The sequence below is a fragment of the Rhinolophus sinicus genome, linkage group LG03 (genome assembly GCF_036562045.2).
Source record: "Rhinolophus sinicus isolate RSC01 linkage group LG03, ASM3656204v1, whole genome shotgun sequence".
Taxonomy (NCBI): Eukaryota; Metazoa; Chordata; class Mammalia; order Chiroptera; family Rhinolophidae; genus Rhinolophus; species Rhinolophus sinicus.
This window is the reverse complement of record NC_133753.1, coordinates 176,758,723-176,786,081: the sequence shown is the minus strand read 5'-3', so window position 1 is coordinate 176,786,081 and position 27,359 is coordinate 176,758,723. Positions and strand designations below refer to the sequence as shown.

General features: G+C 38.5%; 1 protein-coding gene and 1 long non-coding RNA gene across 8 annotated transcripts in view; one reads left to right on the top strand and one right to left on the bottom strand.

The window, feature by feature from the left end:
* The window catches only part of LOC141570725 (uncharacterized), a 52,360-nt gene that overhangs the window by 20,134 nt on the left and 4,867 nt on the right, over window positions 1-27,359 (top strand). The window contains exon 2 of one of the 2 annotated variants that reach the window (XR_012495168.1): window positions 17,062-17,171. The exons of the other annotated variant lie outside the window; for it this stretch is intronic. This is a non-coding gene — a long non-coding RNA (uncharacterized LOC141570725). The remainder of the gene's footprint in view (window positions 1-17,061; window positions 17,172-27,359) is intronic. 2 annotated transcript variants of the gene reach the window in all.
* The window catches only part of PRLR (prolactin receptor), a 151,051-nt gene continuing 130,584 nt past the window's right edge, over window positions 6,893-27,359 (bottom strand). For all 6 annotated transcript variants that reach the window (XM_019737293.2, XM_019737295.2, XM_019737292.2 and 3 more), the window contains 7 exons: window positions 27,058-27,190; window positions 24,843-25,012; window positions 21,475-21,644; window positions 19,955-20,096; window positions 17,805-17,901; window positions 17,225-17,294; window positions 6,893-15,472 (listed from right to left, as the gene is read on the bottom strand). In XM_019737293.2, coding sequence (XP_019592852.1) covers window positions 14,450-15,472; window positions 17,225-17,294; window positions 17,805-17,901; window positions 19,955-20,096; window positions 21,475-21,644; window positions 24,843-25,012; window positions 27,058-27,190 — 1,805 coding nt within the window. In that variant the 3' untranslated portion in view covers window positions 6,893-14,449. The remainder of the gene's footprint in view (window positions 15,473-17,224; window positions 17,295-17,804; window positions 17,902-19,954; window positions 20,097-21,474; window positions 21,645-24,842; window positions 25,013-27,057; window positions 27,191-27,359) is intronic.

Below are 27,359 nucleotides of genomic sequence, written 5' to 3'. Positions count from 1 at the left end.
GATGTTATTTGTCAGTGAGAAGGGGCTTTCAGAGACATCTACTCTGGATCTTTTTCTTCTCTCCTCATCAAGCAGATCAGGTGTAATTTTCTCCATTTTACAGAAAGGTCGAGATGAGGAGCTACCCCAGTGTACAGTGTGGTATAAATAGGAGGCGCCGTACATCAACCTCTTGCTTTTTCTATTTCCCAGATAATGCATTACTTTGAAGGTACAGAATGTATTTCACCAGGTTATTTCACCACAGGGACTTGGACTGAACTCATCGCCCTGTCTTATCTCTGAAACTTACTTTTTGTTGTTGATGCAACATGTTTTATTTATTTATTTATTTATTTATTTATTTATTTATTTATTTATTTATTTTTAAGGAGAGCGCAACTCACAGTGGCCCATGCGGGGATTGAACTGGCAACCTTGGTGTTATTAGCACCATGCTCTAACCAACTGAGCTAACCGTCTTATTTATCAGTTCTTCTGGTAAAGTCTAGCTCAAGGAATAGCTTTTCAGGACTATCTAAATACTGAAATCCACAGAATTGTCGTCTTTCTGTGAATTTGGTTGCATGTATCTTTAAAAAAGATAATTGGCAAGTGAGGAATCATGGAAATTCTGTTGTCATGTTAATGATTATAGAGGAGGATTTTTATTTTTTTATTTTTTTTAAACACAGGTTCATCAATGATTTACCAGTTGAGTCCAGGGTATAACTGAACTTTGCTTTTTGCTCCCAGCTCTGCTGCCAGTAACAGAGCAGCGTCTTGTAAGAAAATAAATAACAGTTTTACCAAAGTGATCCCTTCCCTTTACTAACTCATTTAGAAGTCATGGAATTGAGGAAATGGAAAAAGTTTATGAGGATTTCAGATGAATCCTACTTTCCATGAAACTGCATGTTACAGGCATTGTCTTCTACAGGAAAGCACCGTAAAGGGTGGCATGTGCAGGGTGTTCAGCCCGAGGTGCTGGGATGGCAGGTGTGTTAGAAGAGAGTAACTGCATAGTGGCTCAGGTACTGTAACCCTGTAATCAGTTTCATGCAGGCCTGATTTTCTTGAAAAATGGTGCAAAGTCCTTTCATTTATTTATTAGGACAAACTGTTTGGACAAGGCTCATCTGGAGTTAATAGACTTAATATTTTTCAAAAGTCAGTCTGGTGAGACCTGGGGGGCACATGGGTTACCCAGCCTCCCCACTGCACTGCCGTCCTCAGGAGGGAGAAAGCATGCCCCTAATGCTGACTGTATCAGCACAGTGCCTGGCACACAATGCGTAACAAATGTTGTTTCATAATGGATATGTTTGAATGACTGACAGTTAACTTAACTGGGGCAGACTTGTATTTAAAAGGAGGCTCATGAATATCCAAGTCAGTCTCTTTTTGGTAGACTGTATGGCAGAAATATTTTTGTGCATAGTCTCCTCTGTTACCAGTTGGACTTCTCCAGTTGTTCACGCCCTTGAATTTCACAACCAAAGCACATTGTTTCTTCCAATCACAGCAGGATGAGATTCCTTAGAATTTGGCTCCAGGATTGTTCCCATATGGGGAAAGAATTGCCCCTAAACTTGGGCCCTCAGATACAACAAATTATCTGACTAGGATCTTTAATTATATCTTGTTCCTATAATAATTATTGCTATAAAATTGGCTGATTTAAATTGCAAATTGCAAAGCCATTTAGATTGCCAAAAAAAAGAAGGAAAGGTACACCAGATGAGAGAAATGTAACTGATTTATCATCTAAAGGAAAAATTTGTAAATAGAATGAGAAAACAAAATCTAACTACAATAGCCCCCTTCATTAAAAGAGGGATATGTTTATTACAATATCCCCAGTGGATACCTGAAACCACAGATAGTATTGAAACTTATATATATTCTATGTTTATTTTTTCCAATACATACACACCTATGATAAAGTTTAATTTATAAATTAGCACAGTAAGAGATTAATGACAATAACTAATAATAAAATAGAACAGTGGTAACAATTATAGAAGTTATATGAATGTGGTCTCTCTCCCTCTCTGATAGCCAATTTGATAACCTAGATTGTTACTAAATGACTAACAAATAGGTAGTGTATACTGCATGGGTGCGGTGGACAAAGGGATAATTCATGTCTCAGGCAGGACGGAGAGGGATTGCGTGAGATTTCATCATGCTACTCAGAATGGTGTACAATTTAAAACATGAATTGTTTAGTTCTGGAATTTTACATTTAATATTTTCAGACTGCTGTTGACTGCATGTAACTGAAACTGTAGAAAGTGGAACCATGGGTAAAGGAGAAATATTGTATGTGCTGTGTGTAGAAGACACACTTAAAACGTAATGACATAGAGCAGTCGAAAGTAAAGGAATGGAAAGAGACTCATTAGAGAATTACCATTAGAACGAAAGCTAGTATAGTAATATTAATATAAAAAAATAGATCTTGAGACAAAAAGAATCATTAAGGATAAAGGGCATCATATTTACAACAAAAGGGATAATTCATTAGGAAGACTGAACACTTAAATCTATATACACTTAATAATAGAGCCTCAAAATATATAAAACAAAAATTGATAGAATTATGAGGAGAAAGAGGAATTTCCATAACCCTAGAAAAAGATTTCAATTTCCTTACAAATCACCTCAGAAAATTATATCTCAAGTAGCAAAAAAGATGAATCTCATAAATGCAAAAATCTTAAATAAAATTTTAGCAAGTTGAATGCAGCAAAGTTTGCAAAAATATATTATAATAAAAAAGAATTCATCCCAAGAATTTGAGGGTAGTGTAACAAAGTGTTTTCTCTAAATTAATTCTGTGTAATAATTTACATATTAACTGAATAACAGAAAAGCCACATCATCGTATCAATATATGTAGAAAAAAATTTTGAGGACATTTAATACCAATTCAAGATAAAAAATTACTGGCAAACTAGGAATAGAAAGGAATTTCCTTAACATTACCAAGGGTATCTGCAAAAACTTCCAGGAAACATTATACTTAATGGTGAACATTTAGAAGCATTCTCTTTAAAGTCAGGAACAAGAAAGAATGTAATGACTACTACTCTGCTTCTATTCAACATTGTACTGGAAATTCAACCCCAAGAAATAGATAAAAAAAAAAAGAAGTAAGAAGAATAGGGACCAGAAAACAAGAACCAGTTATTACATTTTAATCATATAATTGTAAAAATGGAAAATCTAAGAAAATCTACAAATTATAAGAACTAATAATTGAGTTCAATAAGGTTTCAGGACACAGGATCAATATTAAAAAATCAATAGTATCTACATACAAGTAACAACCACTTAGAATAAGATAATTTTTAGGAAGATACTATAGCAACACAAATTATATGGTGCCTAGGAATGAATCTAATAAAACACACGAATGGCATAAAGCTTTATGAAAGACTAAAGTAAATAAAGTGATATACCATGTTCATGATTAGAAAGACATGATATTATAAAGATGTAGCGTTTCCCAGAAGTACACATAAATTCAATTAACAGTGATTTAACTCCCAGCACAAATTTTTAGGAAAGTTGGTAGGCTTATCTCAAAATTCATATGATGAATTTTCTAGCCAAGAATGACTAGAATAATTTTGAAGAAGGTATTGAGGTACGGGAATTAATTTACCAGATAGCAGGACTGCATAGAATTAGGGTACCATCAGGGCAGTGATGGATAAACAACCACTGAACTGGAATAGAAGCCCAGACATTGGACTCAGGCATATGCAGAAACTTGGAAGATGACAAAGATGGCATAAAAGATAAGCAGGGAAAGGATGAGTTCTTCAGATACAGAATGGATTCCTTAGGACAATGAAAATTCAAATAGCAACAATATATCATTTTATGATCAGCAAATTCTCAAAAAATTAAAATATCTGACAGGTAATGATTAAGGAGGGAATGGAAACTCCTACATGAGGACAATTGCTTTGGGGAACAATTTATCAGCATTGAGGAAATGTTGAGATATGTGTTCTATGTGATCCGATAATTCCACTTCTCAATGTATATCCTCAAGAAAGCTTTGCAAATACTCAAAAAGTGAGACTTGCACACAAATGTTTATTGCAGAGTCATTTATAATAGTGGAAATGGAGAGTTGATCTAAGCAGGGGTTAACAAATAATTTGCATATATGGGTACAACTGCACATAGCAGATAAAACCAATACATTAGAGTTTTTGAATCTCAAAACTCCAATGCTGAATGAAAAGAAATCAAGTTGCACAATAATAAGTGCTGTTATCTATGGAAAATTCATAAACACCCAGAATAATTATATGTGTTGTTTATGGATACATATATATGAGGTAAATTAATTTTTTAAATGCCAGGAAAGATATATAATGGCTACATGATTATCGTTACCGCTGGAGAGAAAGGTAGAAAATTTGGTTATTGAGGGATGTAAAATACTGGCTCTATGATATTTCATTTATCTAAAAATAAAGGTATGGAACACATGGTAAACTGTATGGTATAATGTTAATATTTGTGAAATTTGGGTGTTGGTTAAGGGAGCTTTGTTATAGTGTTCTCTGTAATTTTCAAGTGTGTGTGAAATATCTTATGCAAGAAATGAAAAATCGTAAATGAAAGATTAAGTCACAGCTGGAGATGTAAGTGAAGACGGAAGGTAATTATAGGTAGGAAGATGTGAACAGAATAAAGTGTGAATCCTTAGCAGTGAGTTATATGGCTTAAGCTTCATTTGGGAACGTGAATTGTGTATCAGATTTGGAAAGTCTCTTTTTGATTGTCCTTAGTTGTTCCCAGAAAGCCCAGGGAAGCTCTGTGTGCTTCTAATCACGTTTGCGTTTTTAAGTCTCAGGTCTGGCAAATAAATAAAGACTAGGGGAAAGAAGAGATGTAGAAGTTAGTTGGCCTGCAAGCAAGATGTCAGTTTTGATTTAGAATGAGTAGGAAAATAAAATTGGAGAGTGTGTTGAAAGACAAGCACAAAAAATGTGTGCCTGAAAAAAAATGCCTCGGAGGAGTGTTCTAAAACAAATATTTTAGTATACGTCAGTGCATTTTATTCCCAGAGAAACTTAGAATGTTGTTCTTTCCTTCTTTTAAACAATACACCCTAATAAGTTTGTTGAAGCAAAGAAAAAATTTCTCCAAGTTACATTTTGTTCAAGGAATACATGTTTCATATGTACATTCAAAGAACCTCCAAAAACCATTGCTCAGGAAGTAATTTATTAATTCAATTTAAACGAAGCATTGCTACCATTGCAAAAGCAGTTGTTTGAAAAAGAATTGAAAAATGCATCGTGAGGTTACATGGTTCAGTAACAACATCAGTATTGATCATGTGAAGTAAAACTATCAGCAAAGGCCATTTAAGCTCATCTTGTCATTTTTAATAACGTATGGAACGAATGTGTGTCACCCCTAAAAATGTACCTGTGACATTTACAAACTCTTTCAAACACATTTATCAATACAGTAATAAAAATTCCTGAGCTTTCTTTTCGTATACCAGTGTTCACCATCAGACACTTATGTGGTGCTTTACTTGCTTTATGTCCCTAGCCTTGTCTTAAAAAAATATTTTATCACATTCATAAAAATATCTATGCTTCCAGTCAGTTTGCAAGCGCACGTTTTAATGTGACCCTGATCATAACAAGAGAAAAATACTTAATAGGGCACTAACGGGCAGCTGGAGTTGAGGGGTGGGTTTGGTGGGGGAGGTTGCAGAGAGAATTCCCGTTTAGCATATATTTTGCAATATCCATCAGAGGCTCAGTTTCATCTGCATGGTTTGGAGAGTACTCCCAGAGGTAAATCCGCAAGAATCTGCTTCTGTGGTGGGTAAGGTCCCTGGTGTCAGGCTTTTCAATAGCCCCATTTCCTGTACTCCCCTCCACGCTCATCCTCCTCCCCATCCCCAAGATTTCAAGGTTTCTACTAAATGGAAGTCCTATCTCCCAACCCCTAAAAATATAGGGGAGATTTATAACCATAACGTGTAAAGCTTGGCTAGTAAGTCATAGGAAGTGGATGGGGTTAAAGTTTCAAATGCGATCCTGGCACGATGTGGCAGTATATAATTTCTGTTTTCTTTCAGAAAAGCACATGCAATGATTTTGGAAAACTAGCTGCATATTTGTACTTCTCTAGCTCCTCATAAATTATATGAATGTAGTGCCTGGTAATTGACACTCCCAATTTTGGAGCTTAAAAGTAAAAGTGTGCCCAAGTGTTAAAGGCAGATGGCACTAATGTAAGCACGGGAGACTCAGTGTTTCTTGGATGGAAGCCAAGTTTTAGAGCGTGACCCATAAAAAATTTCTCATTGTCTGTAAAACATGGCATTAGAGAATTAGGAGGCAGAGACTTTGTAAAGCAAAACCCCATATCATTTCATAATTGTGTAATACAAGCATGAACAGTAGGGGAAGATTTCTAGCTCTAGATCAATTAAAAGTAAAAGGTTATCATTTTACACATAATCTGATGGATTTTGTCAAAAATGATGTTGTTCGTAACATGGATGATTTATACTGTTCAAAATAATCCCTTTATTATTTTTGAATGGTGTGGTCTTTCCTTTATTTCACAGTATTTAAATGAGCTTCTCTGATTTGACCCCCCTGTTCATGGTTCCATCTCATTTTTGTTTTAGCAGCTTTTCACGTAAAAGGGATGAGTAAAGGAGGGAAATTATGTTTGCAATCACATGGAAGGGTGAAGATAAAGGAGGAAAATAGTTTTGGTCCAACTTACATAAACAATTTATGGATTATAAATCCTCTTGCAGCAAAAATTCTTCAAGAAAGTTGCTTCAGCAACACACGTTATTCTACTCATTTCTATGTCAAAAAAAAAAAAAAAAAAAATAGAGGAAGGGTAGGCAAGGAAAATAAACATTTATTGAGCCAGGCACTGAGCTGGGAATTTTCAACATGAATAGAAACATAATGACCATGTTATACTGGGATGTCTAAGATTTAGTTTGGCAAGCATTGTTTTTCGTGTGCAGTAAAAATAAAAATATTAGGAGAATAGCAGTTAGCATACTCTTCCATACTATTGACAAAGACTTAACTGTCCATATTGTCCCCTCAAAATGAAAGGAGTCAAATGAATAAATCCCTGGAAAACAGAATGGATGATGTGCAATAATCAAAGATTTACAGAATTAAAAATGCAAGACAGATCAGATGACTATAGTCTTAAGGCTAAAAAGAAAAAAAAAATCAGCATTACAATAAGTCCATGTCGAAATGAGTTTAAAAAATCAAAACAAGATCATTTCTGATACATGATCAATTTTTCACACGCCATAATATATTTGATGGCTAAAATCAAATAAGGGAAAGATTCATTTCTAGGGAGGTTTAGGGGAAACAAATTGTGAGAGATAATATCATCATGACTTTCAGCATTCACCTTGAGGTGATTTACAGTTAGGAAAAAATCTGCGCTCTGGTTTTGTTGGGTTTTCATTGGTGACTATGTACTCTTTCTGAGCCTTATTTCTCATCATTTTTATTAAATGTAAAAAGAAAAATGTTGTCTCATTGAGACAACCTAGCATAAACCTGCAAAGTGGTGAATTAGAAGGTGTACTCTCATGTAAAAAACAAAACAAAAAACAAAAAACATCCAACAACTTAGTGTAACAATCACTTCGAATTTCCCACTTACTGTTCAAGGATTTGCTTGTCCTTTCCTAGAGAAGAGAAAAAGCAGAGGTAGTGGTAGCTTTGAAAATATGTAACCTTATGCTATTACATAGTCTTGACTTCAATATGGCTTTACAGAAGACACAGATCACCCAGCAGGTTAGTTCTAGATTGCTTTGGTTTCCACATGAAACTCTTACATTTTTAAAACTGAATGATCAAACACAAAAGCAAGCCTCCGAATGCAAATAACACTCAAAAAGTATCAAAGGTTACATGAAGCAAAGCTGAAGGATTGACTTTTAAACACTTGTTGGTTGTACTTTAAATACATGACAGACCAGATCAGCTGTACAACGGCACATTACATACTTCTAGACAAAGATTAAGAAGAATTAGTACATTCACATATTTCCTTTATATGATTACATATTTTCTTTAGTTTTGTTTTACAGATATAGACACAATCATATTGAAACTACATATGGATAGATGTAAGTCATTAAATAATTATTTCATTTGTCTTACAATGAAATGTGATGAGTTTCACAATATGAGGATTATATAGTTCAATGAGTCATATATAGTTTTTGAACCACATAAAGTACTATAATATAAAATATAATAGTTACTTTAAAGTCAGGAATATCACACGGCAAATACAACAAATATGCCACTGAAAAAAATTGTGAAAGCATGAGATGTGACATCTTTCATTCTAAACAACAAGCAGCTTTGAAGAAAGGACTTTAGGGCAAAAAGGGGAGGTAGTTACTTTGAAAAACTCAAAATCATTTAATCAGAAATTTTATAGAACAAATTGTTTCTCAGAGGTATCTCTGCCGTGTAGTTTTTCAATTTCAGATACCATAGCAAAAAGGTTTTTTTCCCTAGGACTTGTGACATTTGCATGGAAAAACTCAGACTGTATTTCGAACTTTATCCAGGTGAAGCATAATTTGACCACAAATTATTAAAGATGATGTTTGGCATTACTACTTCAGTAACCGAAGTTTGGAGAGTAAATTGTTTTTTGTTTTTTTTGTATTTTTAATCAGAAGGAGGGAAAAATTGACTAATACACTAAGACTACCTAAGGTCCTCTCCATTCATTGACCACAACAACATAAATGGGATATGTTTTTCTACTTGACACGTCCCAATTCTTCCTGACTTGAAATCAGAGCATAAATCAAAGGAATCAATGTGGACAAAACAGTGGTGTTTTGAGTTTACAGGTAAGAAATGTACATAACCCACAGTACCATATGCCCACCACTGTCCAATAACATTTAGGTTTAGCAGGCTACTCTCTACATTTTGTGGAATCCTGAGATGCCCAAAGCTCTGGAAATGTCCTATTTTCCATCTTTTTCCTTTCGTGGAAATAGATACAGTGAGGGTCTCAGATCAAAACTCACCTTCCTGAAAAGCACAAGTCTGGGGAGACAGCTCTTCTTTCATTTGCAGATGGTATATATGCTAATCATGGAACACATCCAGGCCATAATTATAAATAGAACTTCTGGTTAGATCATGTGCTCTCAAGCAATTATTTTGTAATTTTAAGTTTCTGTTTAAGACCTGCAAGACTGAGTCATCAATGTTGCTTGAATTTATTAATAGCCTTTGAATTTATTAATGGATGAATTGAACTGGAATCACGAAACATGGAAATCTCTGAATGAGGTAACTTGTGACCCTCAAACTGGGCCTTGATATCTATGTGGCCGATTTAACATTTGATTCAATCTTTTGCAGGGCCATAATCATTGTTTAAGAATAATTTAGTTTCTTGCACGTCCTATGGTTGCTATAGCACATGATTAACTCTTAGGAAAAATGTATGCCCTGGAGTGAGAGACTAAACAGCCTGTATGGACAGCTGTTATAATCAGAAAACGAGGAGCAAGGATGTTGAGTCACCCTGACTTGGAGGAACGGACCTCTGTTTTTCTCTCCAGTACTGTTACAACCACACACTGCACTGCTTCAGCTTAAGGGCACATCAGCAGTGCTTTCCAGAGTGTGCTCGGGCCTTTGACCAGAACCCCTGGATTTTACTTAGTTCATGAGAAATCAAAGATGGTTAGAGCTGTAAGAGGTCTTAGAAGGAGTTCAGGCCAACCCACTTATTTTACAGGTGAGGAAACTGGTGGCTAAAGTTTAAAGGACTTGCGTAGTCACTTAGCCTGGTTAGCAGCAGCAATGCGACCTCGACCTGGAAATTGAGTGCTCAGCCCACTGCCCTCGCAATGATATTATTGTGCTGGAGCTGAAAAGGCAGAAAAAGACATTTGTTCACTGAAGTACACAAGACTTTTATCAATGGCAAAGCTATGTTAGCAACACTGGGGATGGTAATCCAGAGTCATTTACATTTTTTTGTATGAGTATAAAGTTCTGTGTGGGCATTGTCCTTTTCAGGCCCAGGCATGCAATTCAAATCCATTCAAAAGTGCATCCGTATGTTTTTACGTTGAGAGATGGGGTGGTAGGCTGAGCTCAAAATCCTAGCTAGAGTCAATTTCGTTTCAGACAAAGTAAGTTACACTATTCACATCCTGCTCTGTGGTAATTCAATGAAACACTGAATTTAAAAAACTGCTACACAGTTGCTGGTTGGACCTTAGACCATTTCATCATTCTCTTCTGGCTTCTCCATTCATTCACACGCAAAAACGTAAAATTTACTTTCCAATCAACACACTTGTCTTGTAAAAAGGAAACTTTTTTTTTTCATATGAAAGTAAAGAAAGGCACTTTGTAAAATGTGTACAAATCTGTTTCTTTCTTGTCTATTCTAAGGACATAGGAAAGTTACCAAAGGCAGGGCCAAGTCTTTCTGCAAGTGAGGGGTAGCAGTGGGTTTCGAGAACGAGCCAGATTTCCCCCCAGCCTCGGGTTGCTCGTGAACTTACACGGTTCTCTGATTCAGTTGGGTCACTACAGGACAAGGTGCCAAATTCCTTGATCTTGTACATATGCTGAGGGATTGACCCACTTTGGACCGAACCGGTGAAAGCAAGTTTTTAGTACATACCTGCCTAGCAGGATGGGCCTTAGGCACTTAGAAGAATGAAGAGTGTGTCAAAGGTCGGTGACACAGCTTATAGTGACTTGTATTCATATTGAGGTGCCTACTACCCATTTGTAAAAACTGAGCAGAGAACATTTTGCAGTTTAGGTAATAAGCTTCCATAAATCACCTATTGGCTATCTCATTTCTATATGCTTTGTAATTTGAATATTTACGTGTTTGTTTACAAAAATATGAGTTTTTGTAATTCAGAACATAAGGTTCTTTAAACCAACTGTGCAATGTTGGTTCATAATACAGGAGAGAAAAAAAAAAAACTAGAACCTGCAGCTAGATATAAGAAGAGATTTGGGGCTGCCAGATTCAGGAAGGAGTAAGCATGGCTTGATTCAGCAAAAGATCATTTTCTAAAAATTAGAGCCACTTTCAATATGTCTTAAAAAAACAACAACCTTATGCTTCTTCTCTCTACATACATATTTGCATATAATCTTGGACTATGATACTGTATCTACATAATTTGTAAAATGCATGTGCAATATGTTAGGGCCGCTTGGAACTGATGATTTCAGAGTGAACTGCAGTAAGCATGTTACTGAAGAGTATTTGTATTTCTACGATGAAGAGCAGTTACTTATCAGCTTCATTAAGATACAGGGCATTCGTTAGATTATCTTGGCTAGAAAATACTCAGTGAGTCATGGAATTAAAAAGTTGGATTTTGAAAGGACATTAGAGATTATTTGGCCCAAATTTTCCTTTAGAGGAAATTGAGGCCCAGAGAAGAGGGATTGATATAAGGCAACATAGTTAGGACTAGAACCTGGGGCTCTTGAACCCCTAAAATGCATCCTTCCCATTTGACTGGCTGTCTCCTTGATATGAAATATTCTAGACCCTGAAAAAACTTAATTCAAATACAGAGTCTTTATTAACCATAGAATTATAGTCTTGGCTTTACTTAAGGAGTGGCTAATTGGTGGTTTTTAGGAATTTACTTCAAGTTGAGTCTTTAGCCATAACTTTTTTTCATATATGCCAAATTCGACATCAAAAACAGATTATTCTTAAATTTTCGAACTATCAGAGTGATAGACATCTGGGCAAAGAATGGACTCTTTTGGAAAAACATCAGTCTGTATTGGCTGTGAAGGGCACAGTCTTTGCTCACTGCTGTTCAAGCTAGACTATGTCTTCAACTCTCTTGGAAGTTGTGTGCACTTTTGCAGCTCATTCTCTACCATTATGTGGCTCTTGCACTACTAATAGATTTAAAAAAGCATGCCTTCTGCTTACATACCATGTTGTTCAGTGCAAGTCAAACAGACTTGACCATTCTTTCCAAGAGAGGAGTTTCCATGCACTAAACTAACCTTTAGTGGGAGTGACCATCTAGGGCAGCGCTTCTCAAACCTCACTGTGCACATACATCATCTGCTCTTAGTAAAATGAAGATTCTGATTCTGTAAGTCTGGCGCATGGGGCTGAGATTCTGCATTTCCAAGCAGTGCCCAGGTGCCGCCATTATAACTGGTCCTCAGACCAGACTTTGAGTAACAGGAATCTAGGGAATTGAATAAACTTGGACAACTTTCCCAAATATTTCCCTTACTCTTAAGATGTTTATATATTGGGAGAATACAGCCTCAGATCTATTACTTTTGCAATCCTGGGAGCCCTGGCAATGTGTTCACTTTCAAACCTCAGGCTACCTCTGAGTCTAACTGCTGTCAACATGGGCTTATTGGGGTGGAATATTTAACTCACAGAGGTGAACTCAAATTCTCTATGTCCAGCTAGTGCGTGGATGTGGAAGATGGATTTGCCATCAGGTCAAATGAAAAATAGAGACAGGCAGTTCCATGCGTCATGGACACTGTCTTTAAAGTGGAGATGCTGCAAGCTTTTGATGGCTCCTGGGAGCCTGCCTTGGAACTGACTTGGAGATTCTTACCGTGTTTCCCAAAAAAAAAAAAGACCTGGCTGGACAATCAGCTCTAATGCATCTTTTGGAGCAGAAATTAATGTAAGACCCAGACTTATTTTACTGTAAGACTGGGTCTTATATTAACTTTTGCTCCAAAAGACACATTAGAAGTGATTGTCCGGCCAGGTCTTATTTTCGGGGAAACACAGTTCTACTATCGCCTGCCCTTTGTAGCTGTTCCCACCACTCCACAGATCCTAGGTTTCTTAGAACTTTTATTTGGACACTTTGACATGAGTGTTGTCTCTGCCTCTGCCAAGATTTTGCAAGTGGATCTACTCCAGAGAGATATAACTCCTGGCTTTGCTTAAAATTTCTTTGTTGCCCAAGATTGCTCAGAAAAACAAGGCAAAACAAAAACCCTCTTGCTAAAACAGTATGTTAGACGTCACCCCTCTCCTTCTTCTTAGTGGCTTCATGAATATTCACACAGAGTAGAAGCTCCAAAGTAGCCCTAAATTGCAGGAGGAGTAATTTCTGGTCTGCAGAGAGCTCTAAAACTCTAGGTTGGTGGTGGTTGTTTAACGTATCCCAGAGGTAAAAGAATCAGATAAACTATACCACACTGTGGTGGAAATTGAATATAGTCACCCACTTCATGTTCCTCAGTGGGGTTTGGGTTAGTATGGCATTTGACTCCACAAACAGGGATTGCATACAGCTACTATGTACTGTAAATACTCATTATGGCCTCAGAGCAGAAAATACTGTACCCACTGAATACGTAAACAGCTGTACTGGGAACATAGAAAATAGTCTTTTATTTTATCTAAGTGATAGAAAAATAGTCTTCAAAATACATTGTTAAGCGTATGGGTTTGTATTAAAGTAGAATTTGTATGTACAGTAAGGCAGTATCTCCATTAACATGCTGCTGTGATGGTCTTTTAAATTAAAGTTAGTCTTTTGGGATTTTGTTTTCACTAAGGGAAGTCCAGGGTATAAAATAAATTATCTGTCATTCTGAAGTGAAGCAGGAGAACATTTTAGAAGGATTTACCACATGAAACTCATTTGCCTCTTTGTGTAAGAAAATTCCACTTTCCAAAACTATAACCTCTAGAGGCTTTAGAATGAAATCGTTTTGTTTTTTTTTCCCCCCTTGGGTGGGTGAGTGGGTGGTGGTGGGGAAATCCATGTTTAACAAATCCAAAGTATTTTAAGAAAAAAAATGCAGGCATCATTTTTACTTGCATATCAGCAGTATATGACTAAGGTAATAGGAACTGATGTAAACAATTTGTCAGGTGTTCTGGAATGCATTCTTTTTAAAAATGTAGTTGGTGAATCCTAATAAAATGGAAGAGGAGTGCAAAGGTTAAGCAATTGGTTTTCATGGCATTTGTCTCGTATCCATCACTTTCCTGTGGTGAACTGTTTTCACTATTTCCTTTCCTTCTGTCACATACCAAACCATGAAAGCCTTTTTCAGAAGATATACCTGTTGGCTCTGTCCCTCAGGAGACTAAGCACAGTGCTTTTATTTCACGGAACACATAACTTTATAACTAACAATAAAAAGTGAATCTGCAAATCACAGTTAGGAAACAAAATGATTTGTTCTGGAATCAGCTGTCGGAGAAAGAGGCAACGGGTTGAAAACGGAGCGTGAACAGGAGTGAAGCGTGAGTTTTAGTAGTGTCATCCTAACCCCATTTTTGCACATTCTCTAGTAGAGTGCGTTTCAGGTACTCTTTAGTGTTACCCGAAAAAACCCAAATCACATTTTAGCCTATCATTCCATGAATCAAGCTATCCCTGAAAGGAGTGCTTAAAACACGCGGGATCCAGGTAGTCCAACCCACCCATCTGGAGTTTGCAGTTGCTTGGTGACGCAGTGAAAGAGGCCAGGTCTTTCTCAGCTTGATTCTGTTGGAGGGATGATGGAGCCCCTGTGGCTGGTTCTTCAAACAAAGCCAGGTTTTGAGGGCAGGGACCCTGCACTAACACCAGGAGGTGGTTATCCATCACCCTGGACACTTTAGCGTACTCCTTGCTGGTTTCCGGAGTGCTGGGCGTCTCTGTCTGGTTGCTGGTCTCCTTCTGTTTGGGGAGCAGTGATAGGGCTCCATCTTTGTTGATCTTGTGAATCTCCACATAATCCAAGAGTTTGGCAGAAATAAAGGGGGTTTCCTCCTGGGGCAGCAGCCACGCGGTGTCTGGGTCAGTCTGGGAATGAGAGCTTTCAACCTCCCTCTGCTCGCCTGCCTTTTCCTCCCCTCCAGTCTCAGTGGTTTTTGAGGATTTTAAAGCATGTGTGTCTGTCTTGTCCACCAAAGTGCATGATCCACCTGCTGTGCCCATGGCCAACTTACACACATCACTAATGTTGTGGTAAGAAGATCGGGGGTTGTGCTGCTTGGGGGGCTGTGGTAAAAGCCATGCTGATTTGGATCCACCGGCATGGAAATAGGGCATTTTGCCTTCCAGGCCTGTGCTCTGGGGCTCCCAGGTGGGGGTACCATTTGTTTCAGGACTCTCCGGCTTCTCAATGCCTTCAGAAGTGTGGAACGGGAAGGGATTTGCCCAGGGTTCCTCGCACTTTTCAGACAAGAGGGATGGGCTATCACAGCTGCCCTGGCCAGAGTCACTGTCGAGATCCAGGTGGGTGTGCTTCACCCCTTGACTCGGGTATTTTTTTGAATGGGCTGGCATCAGTTGCTGGTCCTCACTGTCGATGACTTCTAAAAACTCCACTAGCAGATCCTCACAGTCAGAAGAAGGAGGGAAGTCCTGGCATCCTAGGGCACTCAGTAGTTCTTCAGACTTGCCCTTCTATCAAATGGAGAGATGGCTGTTAGCGTCATAACATTTCTAATCAGCATCACACCCTAGCCTGTGTTCATGACCCTGAGCAGGTGGGATGTGGTAACAGCCTAGCAGAATTTCCCAAACTTTAGACACTTGTGTACCCGGCCATATTTAATCATTTCCTAGACTACTACACATCTAATGGTTTTCTTAAGTCAATCCATGATGTTAACTTAGTTTCTCTCTAAGCAATAATACGACGACTTTAATGGGCAAGTAGTATGTGCACAGATAATAAACATAAAATCATTAAATAAGAAAAGTTGGCGAAATATCTAAAATCAGAGCGCTCATACGCGCTTTCACCACTTTGGGATTCACTGGCTCTGAGATCTGGTCGCTGGTCGCTTACTTTCTAGAGTCTGGAAGTAGTAAGTTGCTTCTCATCTTTTCTTTCTCCTCTTCCTGCTTCTCCCTTCTTCTCCCTCCCTTCTCCTCCTATCCTGCTTTTACCTTTCCTTCTACTCCGAGTCCTCCCCCTCTTCTCGTTTCTCCTTCCTCCTTCTCTTCCTGCTAACACATATTCTCTCCCTCTCCTGCTATTCCTCTCCCTTCTCCTTCTCATCTCGATTCTTCTCCTTCTCTCTCCCTCCTGCCTTCTCTTTCTTTCCACTCTTCTTCCTGATCCTCTGACGTAGGTCGGGTACTGGTGCCTAAACCTTGGTTTTATCACTTACTAAAGCGTATTGGCTTGGGACAGGCTGCTCAATGATCCTCAGTTTCTCCATTTGTAAAATGAGAAAAACTACCATATGAGGGTTCTTTTGAGAGTTAGAGTTAATGTGATTGAGGAAAAAAACCCATTTTTTTGATACACAAAAAAGTTTATCATTAAGTTTCTATGGCTACAATGTCAAATAGATAGTAGTTAATTTAGTTAGCTGAGATGTTCACTCTGGTTCTATGAAGGTCAGTGCTACAGACTGGACAGTGGGGTGAGAGCACTGTACTAGGAGCTCAAGTTCTGGAGTGCCAGTCCCTGCGCTGATATTTGCAAAGTGAACACTGTCAATCCAAATTCTCTGGGACCCACTTCTCACGTTCTTGTGCTCTTAGCCTTACAGTGGCTGGGTAAAGAGATATAATACAAAGGTAATTACTTTTATATATATCAGTATTAAGGTCAAATTGAAACTATATATTACAACCTGCAGAAAAATTTAAAATGTCCTAACCCCTCTTTTCTTTCAAAACACTTAAATTTAATTTCCACTTGAATCAGACTAAATGGGCCCTGGCAAATACCAGCCCCATGGCCCTGATCCAGGCTCAACAGAATGCTCAAACAGAGCAAAACTTGCAACAGGATATTCTGACAGGATATCCTGTTACAACGGCCTTATGTGAAGAACATTCAAGCAAACGCTTTTACCAAAGTATGATAGAGGGAGTCATAGTAGGTCCCTCTTTTGGATTAAACAAAATATTTACCCTCTTTCTAAATTGATTATTTGTACAAAATGTTTACGTATGTGCTTATGGATAGACTTGGTAAATCTAGCTATGTGTTTTCATGTTTCCTTGGCTTTCTTTCTTTTCCCTCTGACTTTTAGTGTCTGATAATAAACACACATCTTTCTGTAAACACACATGCTAAGAAGGAGGTAAGGATGACTGAGCCAGCCAGGCTGAACTGATGGAGACTGTGTGTGCATATGTGAAGGTAAGTATTACAAAGCAGTGAGTCATAATACCTTCTCCACCTCTGGCACTTACCTCCAGCAGATGAGTATCAAATCCTTTAATTTTGGGCCCAGGAACTGGTGGAAGGATGCAGGTCACCATGCTATAAAATAATTTGTGAGATAGGATAAATGACTTATCTTCTCATTTAGTAATTTCCGAAAGATTAGTGTTATTTCTAAATAGCTGTTGCCTGGCCTCTATAGGAGTTCTGGGGCTACAAGAAACGGACACTCAATGGTGAAGACAACTCATAATTTTAGAGGCCAACATCAAAATTAGTTCTGGCTAACTGAGGAGGCGATTTTGAAACTAGTGAATTCGTTGGACTATTTACTTCTCTTGATTTTAGCTGCTCTTGACAGATTTTTACTATTTCCCAACTGTCAGCTGCAGTTTGATGCAAAGAGCACCAGCTACAAATGAGTGCATTTTGCAACTTTTGCTAGCATTGATAGAAGATTTTTTAAGGGGTGTATGCAGTGCTCTAATGGCTAAATGAGGTGCTTATCCTCCATCATCTCTGTATTGTTTCTTTCTTTCTTTCTTTTTTTTTTTTACCATCATTCCTGACCACCGTGATTGGGAGGAAGGTTGATAGACAATGGAGTACCTGTAGCCTTTCAAAGCCACTACCCAGACCATAATCAAACCGATGACAGCAGAAAGAACAGCTACAAAGATCCATACAGCATCTTTCATGGTGAAATCTAAAAAGCAAACAGCCAGAAAGCTTTGATCACATACAGTATCATTAAATACAAACGGACTAACAAAAACTAATGAATAAAACTTTGAACATAAATTTCCCCCCCACCTACACTTCTTTTGATTTGAACAGCAATCTAAACTAGCATTAACGATGGGTTTAATTTTTCCAGTATTCTTAAATTTTAATATGTTGTATATATTTTATATATTCCTAAATTTTAATATATTGTATATATTTACACTTTTCAAAATCCTTTTACATGTTATTTTATTTGATACTTAGAGGAAATTCAAGGTCACATGGTCCATTGCAGTAATAAAAATATAAGCCAACATTTATTAAGTGCCTACTAAAGGCCATCAATGGTGTTAAGGTCTTTACATACATCACCTTGTATGTGAAGATGAGACTTAGAGAGTGATTTACCTATTGGCACGTAACTATAAAGTTGCAGTCTTGGATTTGAATCTAGGTGTTTGCCTCTAGATTCTGTGCTTTTACTTAGGAAGGGCCAGGGCTGGATAAGATGCATGTAAGTCTTATAACCCACAATTCAGTGCTCTTTCCAGTATGCCAAGCCAGTGCAAGCCTTGCTATTCGGGCCAGGCACGTTGTCATAGCACTAGGCTTCACCATGTGGTTCCGGGCAAGACTTCTAACTTTACTGCACTTGTTTCCTCACTTCTAATTCCTAATGGTAATTATATTGTCTCTGAATACCTCAGGGTTGGGAGGACCACACAAGGTAAGGACTTTGTAAACCGGAAAAGTACTTTAGAAATGCAAGATGAATCATTCTCTTGTAGAATACAAGCCACCATTTTTTATTAGTTTCACAACAAGTCTACTACACATCTGACACTGTACATAGCTATTATAATACCATTGACTATATTCTCTATGCTGTACTTTATATCCTGTGACTACACACACACACACACACACACACACACACACACACACACACACACACATATTTAAGTTATAGTGACATTCCATATTATTTTTTATTAGTTTCAGGTGTACAGTATAGTAGTTAGGCATTTATATAATTTATGAAATGATCCCCCCATTAAGTCTAGTACCCATTTGACACTATACATAATTTTTACAATATTGACTATATTCCCCATACTGCATTTCACATCTCTGTGACTATTCTTCACCTTTCTCACCCATCCAAACCCCCTCCTATCTAGCAACCATCAGTTTGTTCTGTGTATCTATGAGTCTATTTTTGTTTTGTTTATTCATTTATTCTGTTCTTTAGATTCCACATATAAGTGAGATACGATGGTGTTTGTCTTTCTCAGTCTGACTTATTTCACCTACCTAATATCCTCGGTTTATCCATGTTGTTGCAAATGGTAAGATTTCATTCTTTTTCATGGCAGAGTAATACTCCACTATATATGTACCACATTTCTTTACCCAATTATCTATTGATGAGCATTTCAGTTGCTGCCATATCTTAGAAACCACCACTTAACGACAGTTAGGATTGCGCGCCTCTTACACACTGTGCTTTGACACGTAATCGACATCAGAGACTTAACATCAGTTCATGCCTTTGAAATGGGATATCACCTTAGCAATTCTGGGAGAACTAGATGATGACTTTGATTAAATGATGGGGAGGGGCAGATGGGGAGGGCAGAAGGACCATCAAGCCCTCTGAGACACACCAAGCCCAGGTCTGCAGCTTCATTTTAGAAACTGGTCCTCACTGACAGTGACCCAGAGAGCACTGCTACACTTCCAAATGTCTTAGTGCTGGATAGAGAGATGATAAACCCACCTCTACTCATTCTTCTGACCGAGGCTCAAAACAGTTTCTCTGTTAGTAGTTCAAACATGCAAATTTACTAAATTCATTCTGTTTTAAAAATATTTAAGCTCTGGGTGATGAACACACAATGGGATTTATAGATGATGTAATACAGAATTGTACACCTGAAATCTACGTAATTTTACTAACAATTGTCACCCCAATAAATTTAATTAAAAAAAAATATTTAAGAACATAAGCCAAAGGTAGCCAAGACACTCACCATTAGGTATCTGGATGGAGCTCTCTGGCCCCCACTTACTCCAGAAGCCATGGTCTGGCTTGCAGCGAACCTGGACAACGTATTTCTGTCCTGGATATAAGCTGAGGATCTTAAACTGCGTTTGCTGCCCAGCAAAATGAGTCTAGGAGGAACAAGGAAAACAGAAGTCACGCTGATCTGTGTTCTGAAGAAAGAGACTTTTCCCTTAGATAATAAACTATCGGAGGAGTGAGGCCAGACAATCAGACTTAGTAGATACGAGCTCTCACCGTTCCACCCGCTCAGCCCATCTCTTTCTCTCTTAAACATTGCTCACACAAAAATTAACAAGTTTCCCATCTCTCCATTTGGAACTCTATTTCGGAAAGACAAATATTCTGCTCTCTAATCCTTACCTTCTAAATTCTACTTTATGGAAGGTAACCAGTTAATAAAATTGGGAAATTATTATTTTGTAAACCCTAATGAAATAATTGATTCATGGATTATTGTTTGCTATAAAGCATAGATGGAAGAGAACTGGCACTCCTGTATATTGACACAATGGTGCACAAATTAAACGTGACTTTACAATCAAGGGACCAGATTGGGAGCTCCCTACTCCAGGGGTCAATTTTAGCATAATTTATGGTAGGTCAATCAGATGGTTTATGTCTCCTGATATGACGCAATATGAAGCATATAATATCACCTTTAAAGTATTCTTGCCCATAATTGTTCAACCTCAATTTAATCAAGTCTTTAGATCTAATGTCTGGTTACAGGAAATATGGAGGCAGAGAAATCAGCTAGAAGACCTCACAAAGAACTAACCAGACAAATGCAAAAGGTAGGACCTTCTATGGGAAAAGTGGCCCAGTCTTCTGATCACGATGAGAATAAAGGGATATTGTAACAACTAGTCACAATGTGTGGTCTTCGAGTGGATTCTGTTTTAGAAAAACTAGCTGTTAAAGGTATATATATTTTTAAAGCAATTGGGGAATTACAATATGGACTGGCTATTTAAATGATATTAAAATATTTTAATTAATTTTCTATGTATGATCCTATTATTTAGGTTATGTTGGGAAATGTTTCCTTTTTAAAAGAGACATATACCAAAGTATTTACAAGTGGAATATTATAATACCTATAATTTACCATGCTGTTTCTTTACATTGAAGTATTTAAAAGTGAATAAAAATGCTATTGGCAGTTGACGGGTTACACTGAGATTATTTTTCCTCCCACGTAGTGCTATTTAAGTAGTCTCATAGGTGTCTAGATCTAAGATACACCGAGGGATCAGAAACCTGATGGAAGAGGCTGTTCAGTGCAAGGAAGGGAGAGATGTGAAGATGCACCCCCATCAATTCTAATGCAGGGGAGAAGGCCTTTCCACATCTGGGTGGGTCACATCAGCATCAGAAAGGCAACATGATGGCCTAATGATTAGGAAAAGTGACATGTTCTCAGTTTCCAGGGCTTCCTCTTTGCCAAAGGATATGGTTTCTTCCAAAAGCTTCTGGTTAACTCACCTCCCACTCAGCTGCTTTCTCAGGCTTTAATCGAATTTCATACTGGAGTATGAGCCAACCAGTTCTTGAGTCAACCAGGGTGGGTGGAAACCATTTTATCCACAGATACATTTTGTGGTCTTTTGGCTGTTTTACTTCCAAAGTCAGGTTCACAGGAGGGTTTGGTTCAACTGTAGATAGGAAGAAAATCCATATTTAGTAAAAGAGGTATTTGAACAGAGAACAATGTGACTTACCATTTCACTCCACCATGGTTATGAGACACCTTGTATTTGCTATCAGGTGTTGATCAGCAGGGTTGGGATAAGGTCGAAGCAAGGGAGATATGTAGAGTGCAAAATTTAAGGAGGCACTAATGGCCAAAAAGCACACGCAAGATCCTCAATGTCATTAGTCATTCAGGAAATGCAAATCAAACTTATAATAAGATACCATTTCACACCCATTAGGGCAGTTGGAATTCAAAAACGAAAAATAACAAGGGAGAATGTTGGAGAAATGGAGACCTTCATACATTGCTGGAGAGAATGTAAAATGGTACAGATGCTATGGGAAACAGTCTGGAAGTTACTCAAAAAGTTAAGCATAAAATTACCATGTCACCCATCAATTTCATGCCTTAGCCAACGTACCCAAAAGAAATGACAGCAGGTGTTCAAACAACTCGTACATGAATGTTTGTAGTAGTACCAGCCACAATAGCCAATAAGTGTAAACAATACAAATATCCATCAATTGATGACTGGATAAACAATCTCCACATAAGGGACCATTATTCAGCCACAAAGAGGAAGTAAGTACGTACTGATACGTGCTACAATGTGGATGAATGTTAAGAACATTATGCTAAGGGAAAGAAGCCAGACACAAAAGGCCATACACTATATAATTCCATATATGCGAAATGTCCAGAATAGGCAAATTTATAAAGAAAAAAGCAGATTAGTGGACGTTCTGGGGCTGCAGTAAGGGAAAAAATCTGGATGACGTGTCCGTTTGGAGTAATGAAAGTGTTCTGCAACTGGATGGGGGTGATGATTGCACAACGTTGTGAATGAACTAGTACCACTGAATTACGTACTTTACAAGGGTGAATTTTATGTTATGTGTATTGTACCACAATAAAACTACTTAAGGAGGCACTAACTCTTAGGTTCCGTCAAGTGCAGGCCTGTGGGCACTTCCTTTAGTGTGAGGTGCCCAGGGCGCTGGCTTGCCTAAGCGTCACCTCAGTTGTCACTAATACTTTCTCTGTTCATCTATTACCTCCTCAAATCAGTCTCCACACCAGGTGGCATAGGGAGAGCGCCCCTATAGTGTACTTAGCATCACATCCTACAATTACCTATAAAATGAACTTGAGGAAATTTGCCACTAATCTTCCTGCTTATACGTTACTAAGGAAGTACCAAGGAAAGATTATTGTACATGTACGTATTAAACAAACATTGGTTCTTTCATATAAGTTTGAAGTTAAACACAATACTAAGAAATGCTTCTGATCAAAAAAGTATTGTACAAAAGTGCATGTAAAACGTTCAGGATGAATCCTTTTAAGCAGTTTCTCAACCTCAGCATTATTTGTATTTTGGACCAGGGAATTCTTTGTTGTGGGGGGCTGTCCTGAGCACTGTGCCATGCTCAGCAGCATCTCTGGCCTCTACCCATTAGATGCCAGTAATACCTCCCCCTCCCTGGGCTGCGATAATCAAAACTGTCTTCTGCCACTGTCAGATACCCTGTGGGAGGCAAAATAGCCCCTGTTGAGAATCATAGCTTTCAAGTGTCTTTAACATAGATATTAGTCGGTGACGACAACAACAAAGTCTGTTTCTGAGACATTATTGCCAATGTTGTGTTTTTGTCCAATAGGTTATCCCTGGATGAGAGTGAGGCTGATGGGAAATGTACTGCAGTTAACACTGATATTTAAACGCACTTCCATGGCCTGTCACTAACACTGTATGTATCAGGGTTATAGGAGCACTTCTTTTATTAGTTTGAAAAATATAGTACAACACATTCTTTTACCAGAGCATTTGTCTTCCAGAGTCAATGCGAGTTTGATGCACTCAGTGATTTCACTTTTTAAACATGCTGCTCTACTTTAGTGATCCCGTTTTTTTTTTGTGGATAACATTCATTATAGCAGTTGCTCATTTTAAGGACTTTTCTTGCTTTCACTGTTTTGCTCTCTAATACTAAATATTTTCATGTTTGAGGGCGAGACATTTCAAGAAAGAGCCCACAAAGAAGAATTATTTGACATTTAGCATCTTAAAGACTTTATATCTCAAGTAAATTTATATGACTGGAATTTATTTTATTCCTACTTGTCAGTGGGGTTACCTTTTTGATTTTCTTAAATTAAGTTCAAATTCAGTTTTCACCCCTACACTCATTGCAATGATTTGCTGGGGGGAGAAAATATTCAAATGTGAACTAGTGGTGTTGGAAGCTTTTTAAGGGTCAGCCACTGATAACATGACAATGAGATGATATGCAAGTGAGTTTTTGAGAGTCTTAGCCTCATTTTCCTTGTTGGGTGGTATTAGGTAAATCGGGAAGACTGGGGTGAACTTGAATCTAATTAGCTGCTCTCTAGATTATTATTGAAGATGAGGGCTGAGCCCAGTCCTGGGCAAGGCATCTCTTGTTCTAACATGCCATTGGTCATCTCTGCTGAACCGTACAGGCCACTACAGCGATGCTTATTTGCCCTGCAGCTCGATGTTGATCATGCAAAGCCAGAAACAACTCTCAGGCTGACTGTGTTTTACTTTGCTAGTGAGATCTCCCAACATTGTACTTATGATCTTGGCCTGCAGCCTGCTGTCCAAGGAGCACTATTTACTCTCCAAATTCACTATTTTTTTTAAAAAATAGGTACAGTTGCTAAGAATATGTACGTTGAGAACAGAATTTGGGGCAAAGCAGCTAGAGCTAGTCCTGTGGGTGTAGCAGCAGATGAACTCCTTCTAAGAGCTGCTACTCCATGGAGCAGTTCTGTCCTCCAGGGGGAGAGCGAAAAGAAATCTCAGCTATCAAAGGAGACGGGGGCATTTGTTGCAGGAGGAGGGATGGATTGGTAAGGGAAGTATGACTAGAATCTGCCTGCTGGGTGCAAGGGGATGGGAAGAAGGGTCAAGGGAAAGCATAGAAACACAAGGACCCTAAATGCCAGTCTTCCTGCCATAAATGACTCAATAAATATTAGTTTAAAATACTCAATTGACAAGGATATTGTGAATTTTCTCCTTCTTCTTTTTGGTCATCCATCAATAAGCCAAGAAGACTCAAACTGAGTTTGACTATTGGTAGAGCCATAATGCAGTCACAAATTCCTCACCCATCGCTCTTCCCCTTACCTATGTAAGTCACATCCACGTAACGTGGATCGGAGGCACTGCTTCCCATCTGGTTCGTGGCGTTTATTACAATGACGTATATTGTCCAAATGGAGGTGTGCTTCTTGTTAAAGTAACAGGAGTTAGGGCCACCGGTTTTGTAGTCTGGACACTCATAGATTTCCGTTTCTCTGCAATGAGTAATAAACATATTAGGAGTGAGTAAGAAAGTAGTAAAAAGAGTCTAATTTTTTCTTAATAGGTAGATCAATACCATTGGATTCTGGGGATCAGAGCTACAGAGTAGCTTCTCAAGCTTCTGTACTTGTCTGTATTAGCTGGGAGTGAAACAGAAGAGAATGATGGGGAAAAGGATGGAAATGTCACTTCAGAGCTTTACTGACTCTGCGTCTCATCAACCCTTCCTTTGTATAGCTTTTTTGTGGGGCTTTGTGATATATACGCCCTGTCAATAAACACTTGAACTTTCAATAGCCAAGACCGCATTATACCCACGGTACTGTCATTGGGTCATCTCAGGAAACAGGGACTTTTCCCCACACGTTAGCACCAAGGGCCCATGCATGAAGCAGCCTTTATCGCACATACATGTTGAAGTACGTTTCATTAAAAAAAAGGTTAAAGAGAATAAAAACTGCTGTCAGCATATTTCAGATTGCACTAAGTCAGCAACAGAGTGATGTGACTGTGAAGGGCGGTATTTCAGGCCCAAGTGGCTCATGAGTCTGCTCACATTAGACTTGGGGGCCTCAACACAAGACCCACTGCACAGGTGTGGAGGTGTATTCCATTTGGGTTGCCAGTTTGAGCTCCTGAAATCTGTTTACTTGACACCCCTCTGGGTCCCAGAAGGCTGACAGCTTGTGTACAACCAAGTACAGGCTTTGGGAAGTGGGTCAGCTATTGCTACCATTAAAAATTCTCTTCATTGGGGAAGGATGTAGCTTTCTCTGGATTTCTGGGAAGGTCTCATTGAAGTGTAACAAAAGCCTCACTCAGAGATGACCTCTTTTAGTCTTCATTGCAACCTTAGCTTCAAATATGCCCTCTGGGAGATCACGGATCTTGGATCAGCAATTTCCTAAGGAAAAATCCTCACCTTCCTTTCCTTATAGGGCTCTTTATTTTCTTGGACATGGAACAAGTTTGATAAGTTACTATACCATGATTGTCAAGGATTACATGACAATCTCTTTATGGCGCAAAAGTAACAATTACTGAAAAAAAAAATAGCACAAGGTTTATAGATAAGCATCTAAAATTAACTAGCACTCAGTAAACACTCATGTGTGTCCTTGGGCTGTAACCTAAGTTTGGGACAAGCAATTGGAAACATTGCTGCAGTGGTCCCCCCTTATTCATGGGGGATATGTTCTAAGTCCCAAAGTAGATGCCTGAAATCACCGACAGCACTGAACCCTACGTCCACTCTGTTTTTTCCTATACATACACACCTATGATAAAGTTCAATTTATAAATCAGGCACAGGAAGAGATGAACAGCAATAATAACAAAACAGAATAGTTACAACAGTGTACTATCGTAAAAGTTATGTGAATGTGAGCTCTGTCTCTCAAAATATCTCCTTGTACTGTACTCACCCTTCTTGTGATGCTGGGAGATGATACAATGCCTATGTGATGAGATGAAGTGAAGTGAATGACCCAGGTATTGTGACAGCGTATCAGGCTACTATAAGGGCGACTTGCACACAGGCACTTTGGTACCAAGACAGTGGATCTGATAGCCCGCTACTAAGTGACTAACGGGCAGGTGGCGCATACAGAGAGGACAAAGGGGTGACTCATGTGCCGGGTGGGATGAAGCAGGGCAGTGTGAAACGTTATCATGTTTCTCAGAATGGCACGGCATTTAAAACTTATGAATTGTTTGTTTCTGGAATTTTCCATTTAATATTTTCGGACTGTGGCTGATTGCAGGTAAGTGAAACCATGGAAAGCAAAACTGTGGCTAATGGGGAACACTTTATTGTATTGCTGTGGTGATGAATGAGCTTATGCACACTGGGAGACTTCCTCAAGGATGTTAACCGGAGAATGTGGACATGGATATTTGAGTCCCTTCCCCCAGAAGTATGAGCCTTATTAGTGTCAATCCAGGGAAGTCTGGTCATTCTAACTCAGCCAGTGTTGCTTTGGCCTGGAGAGTGAGAACACTCCTGTGGGGTTTGACAGGAGAGAGGAGAAGTTTTTACCCTTCCTTGTGGTAAGTCAGTGTGTAATTGGTAGGAAGTCCTCCATCTGTCCCAGGCTTCCACCAGCAGGTGAAGGTTTCCTTTTCGGGAGAGCGGCATTTAAAAATCTCAGGTTTTCCAGGAGGTGACTGTCCTAGAAAAAGACAGAAGACACTGGAGTCAATATTAAGGTCCATTCAACCATGAGATTATTCTGCTGGTGACAGAAGCAGACTGATGGGACCATGACAGTGATGAGGTCTTGGGGGAAGTCGGCCTAGAGGTGGGGTGCTCAGAAATGCTAAAGTGTTAGCATCTAGCAA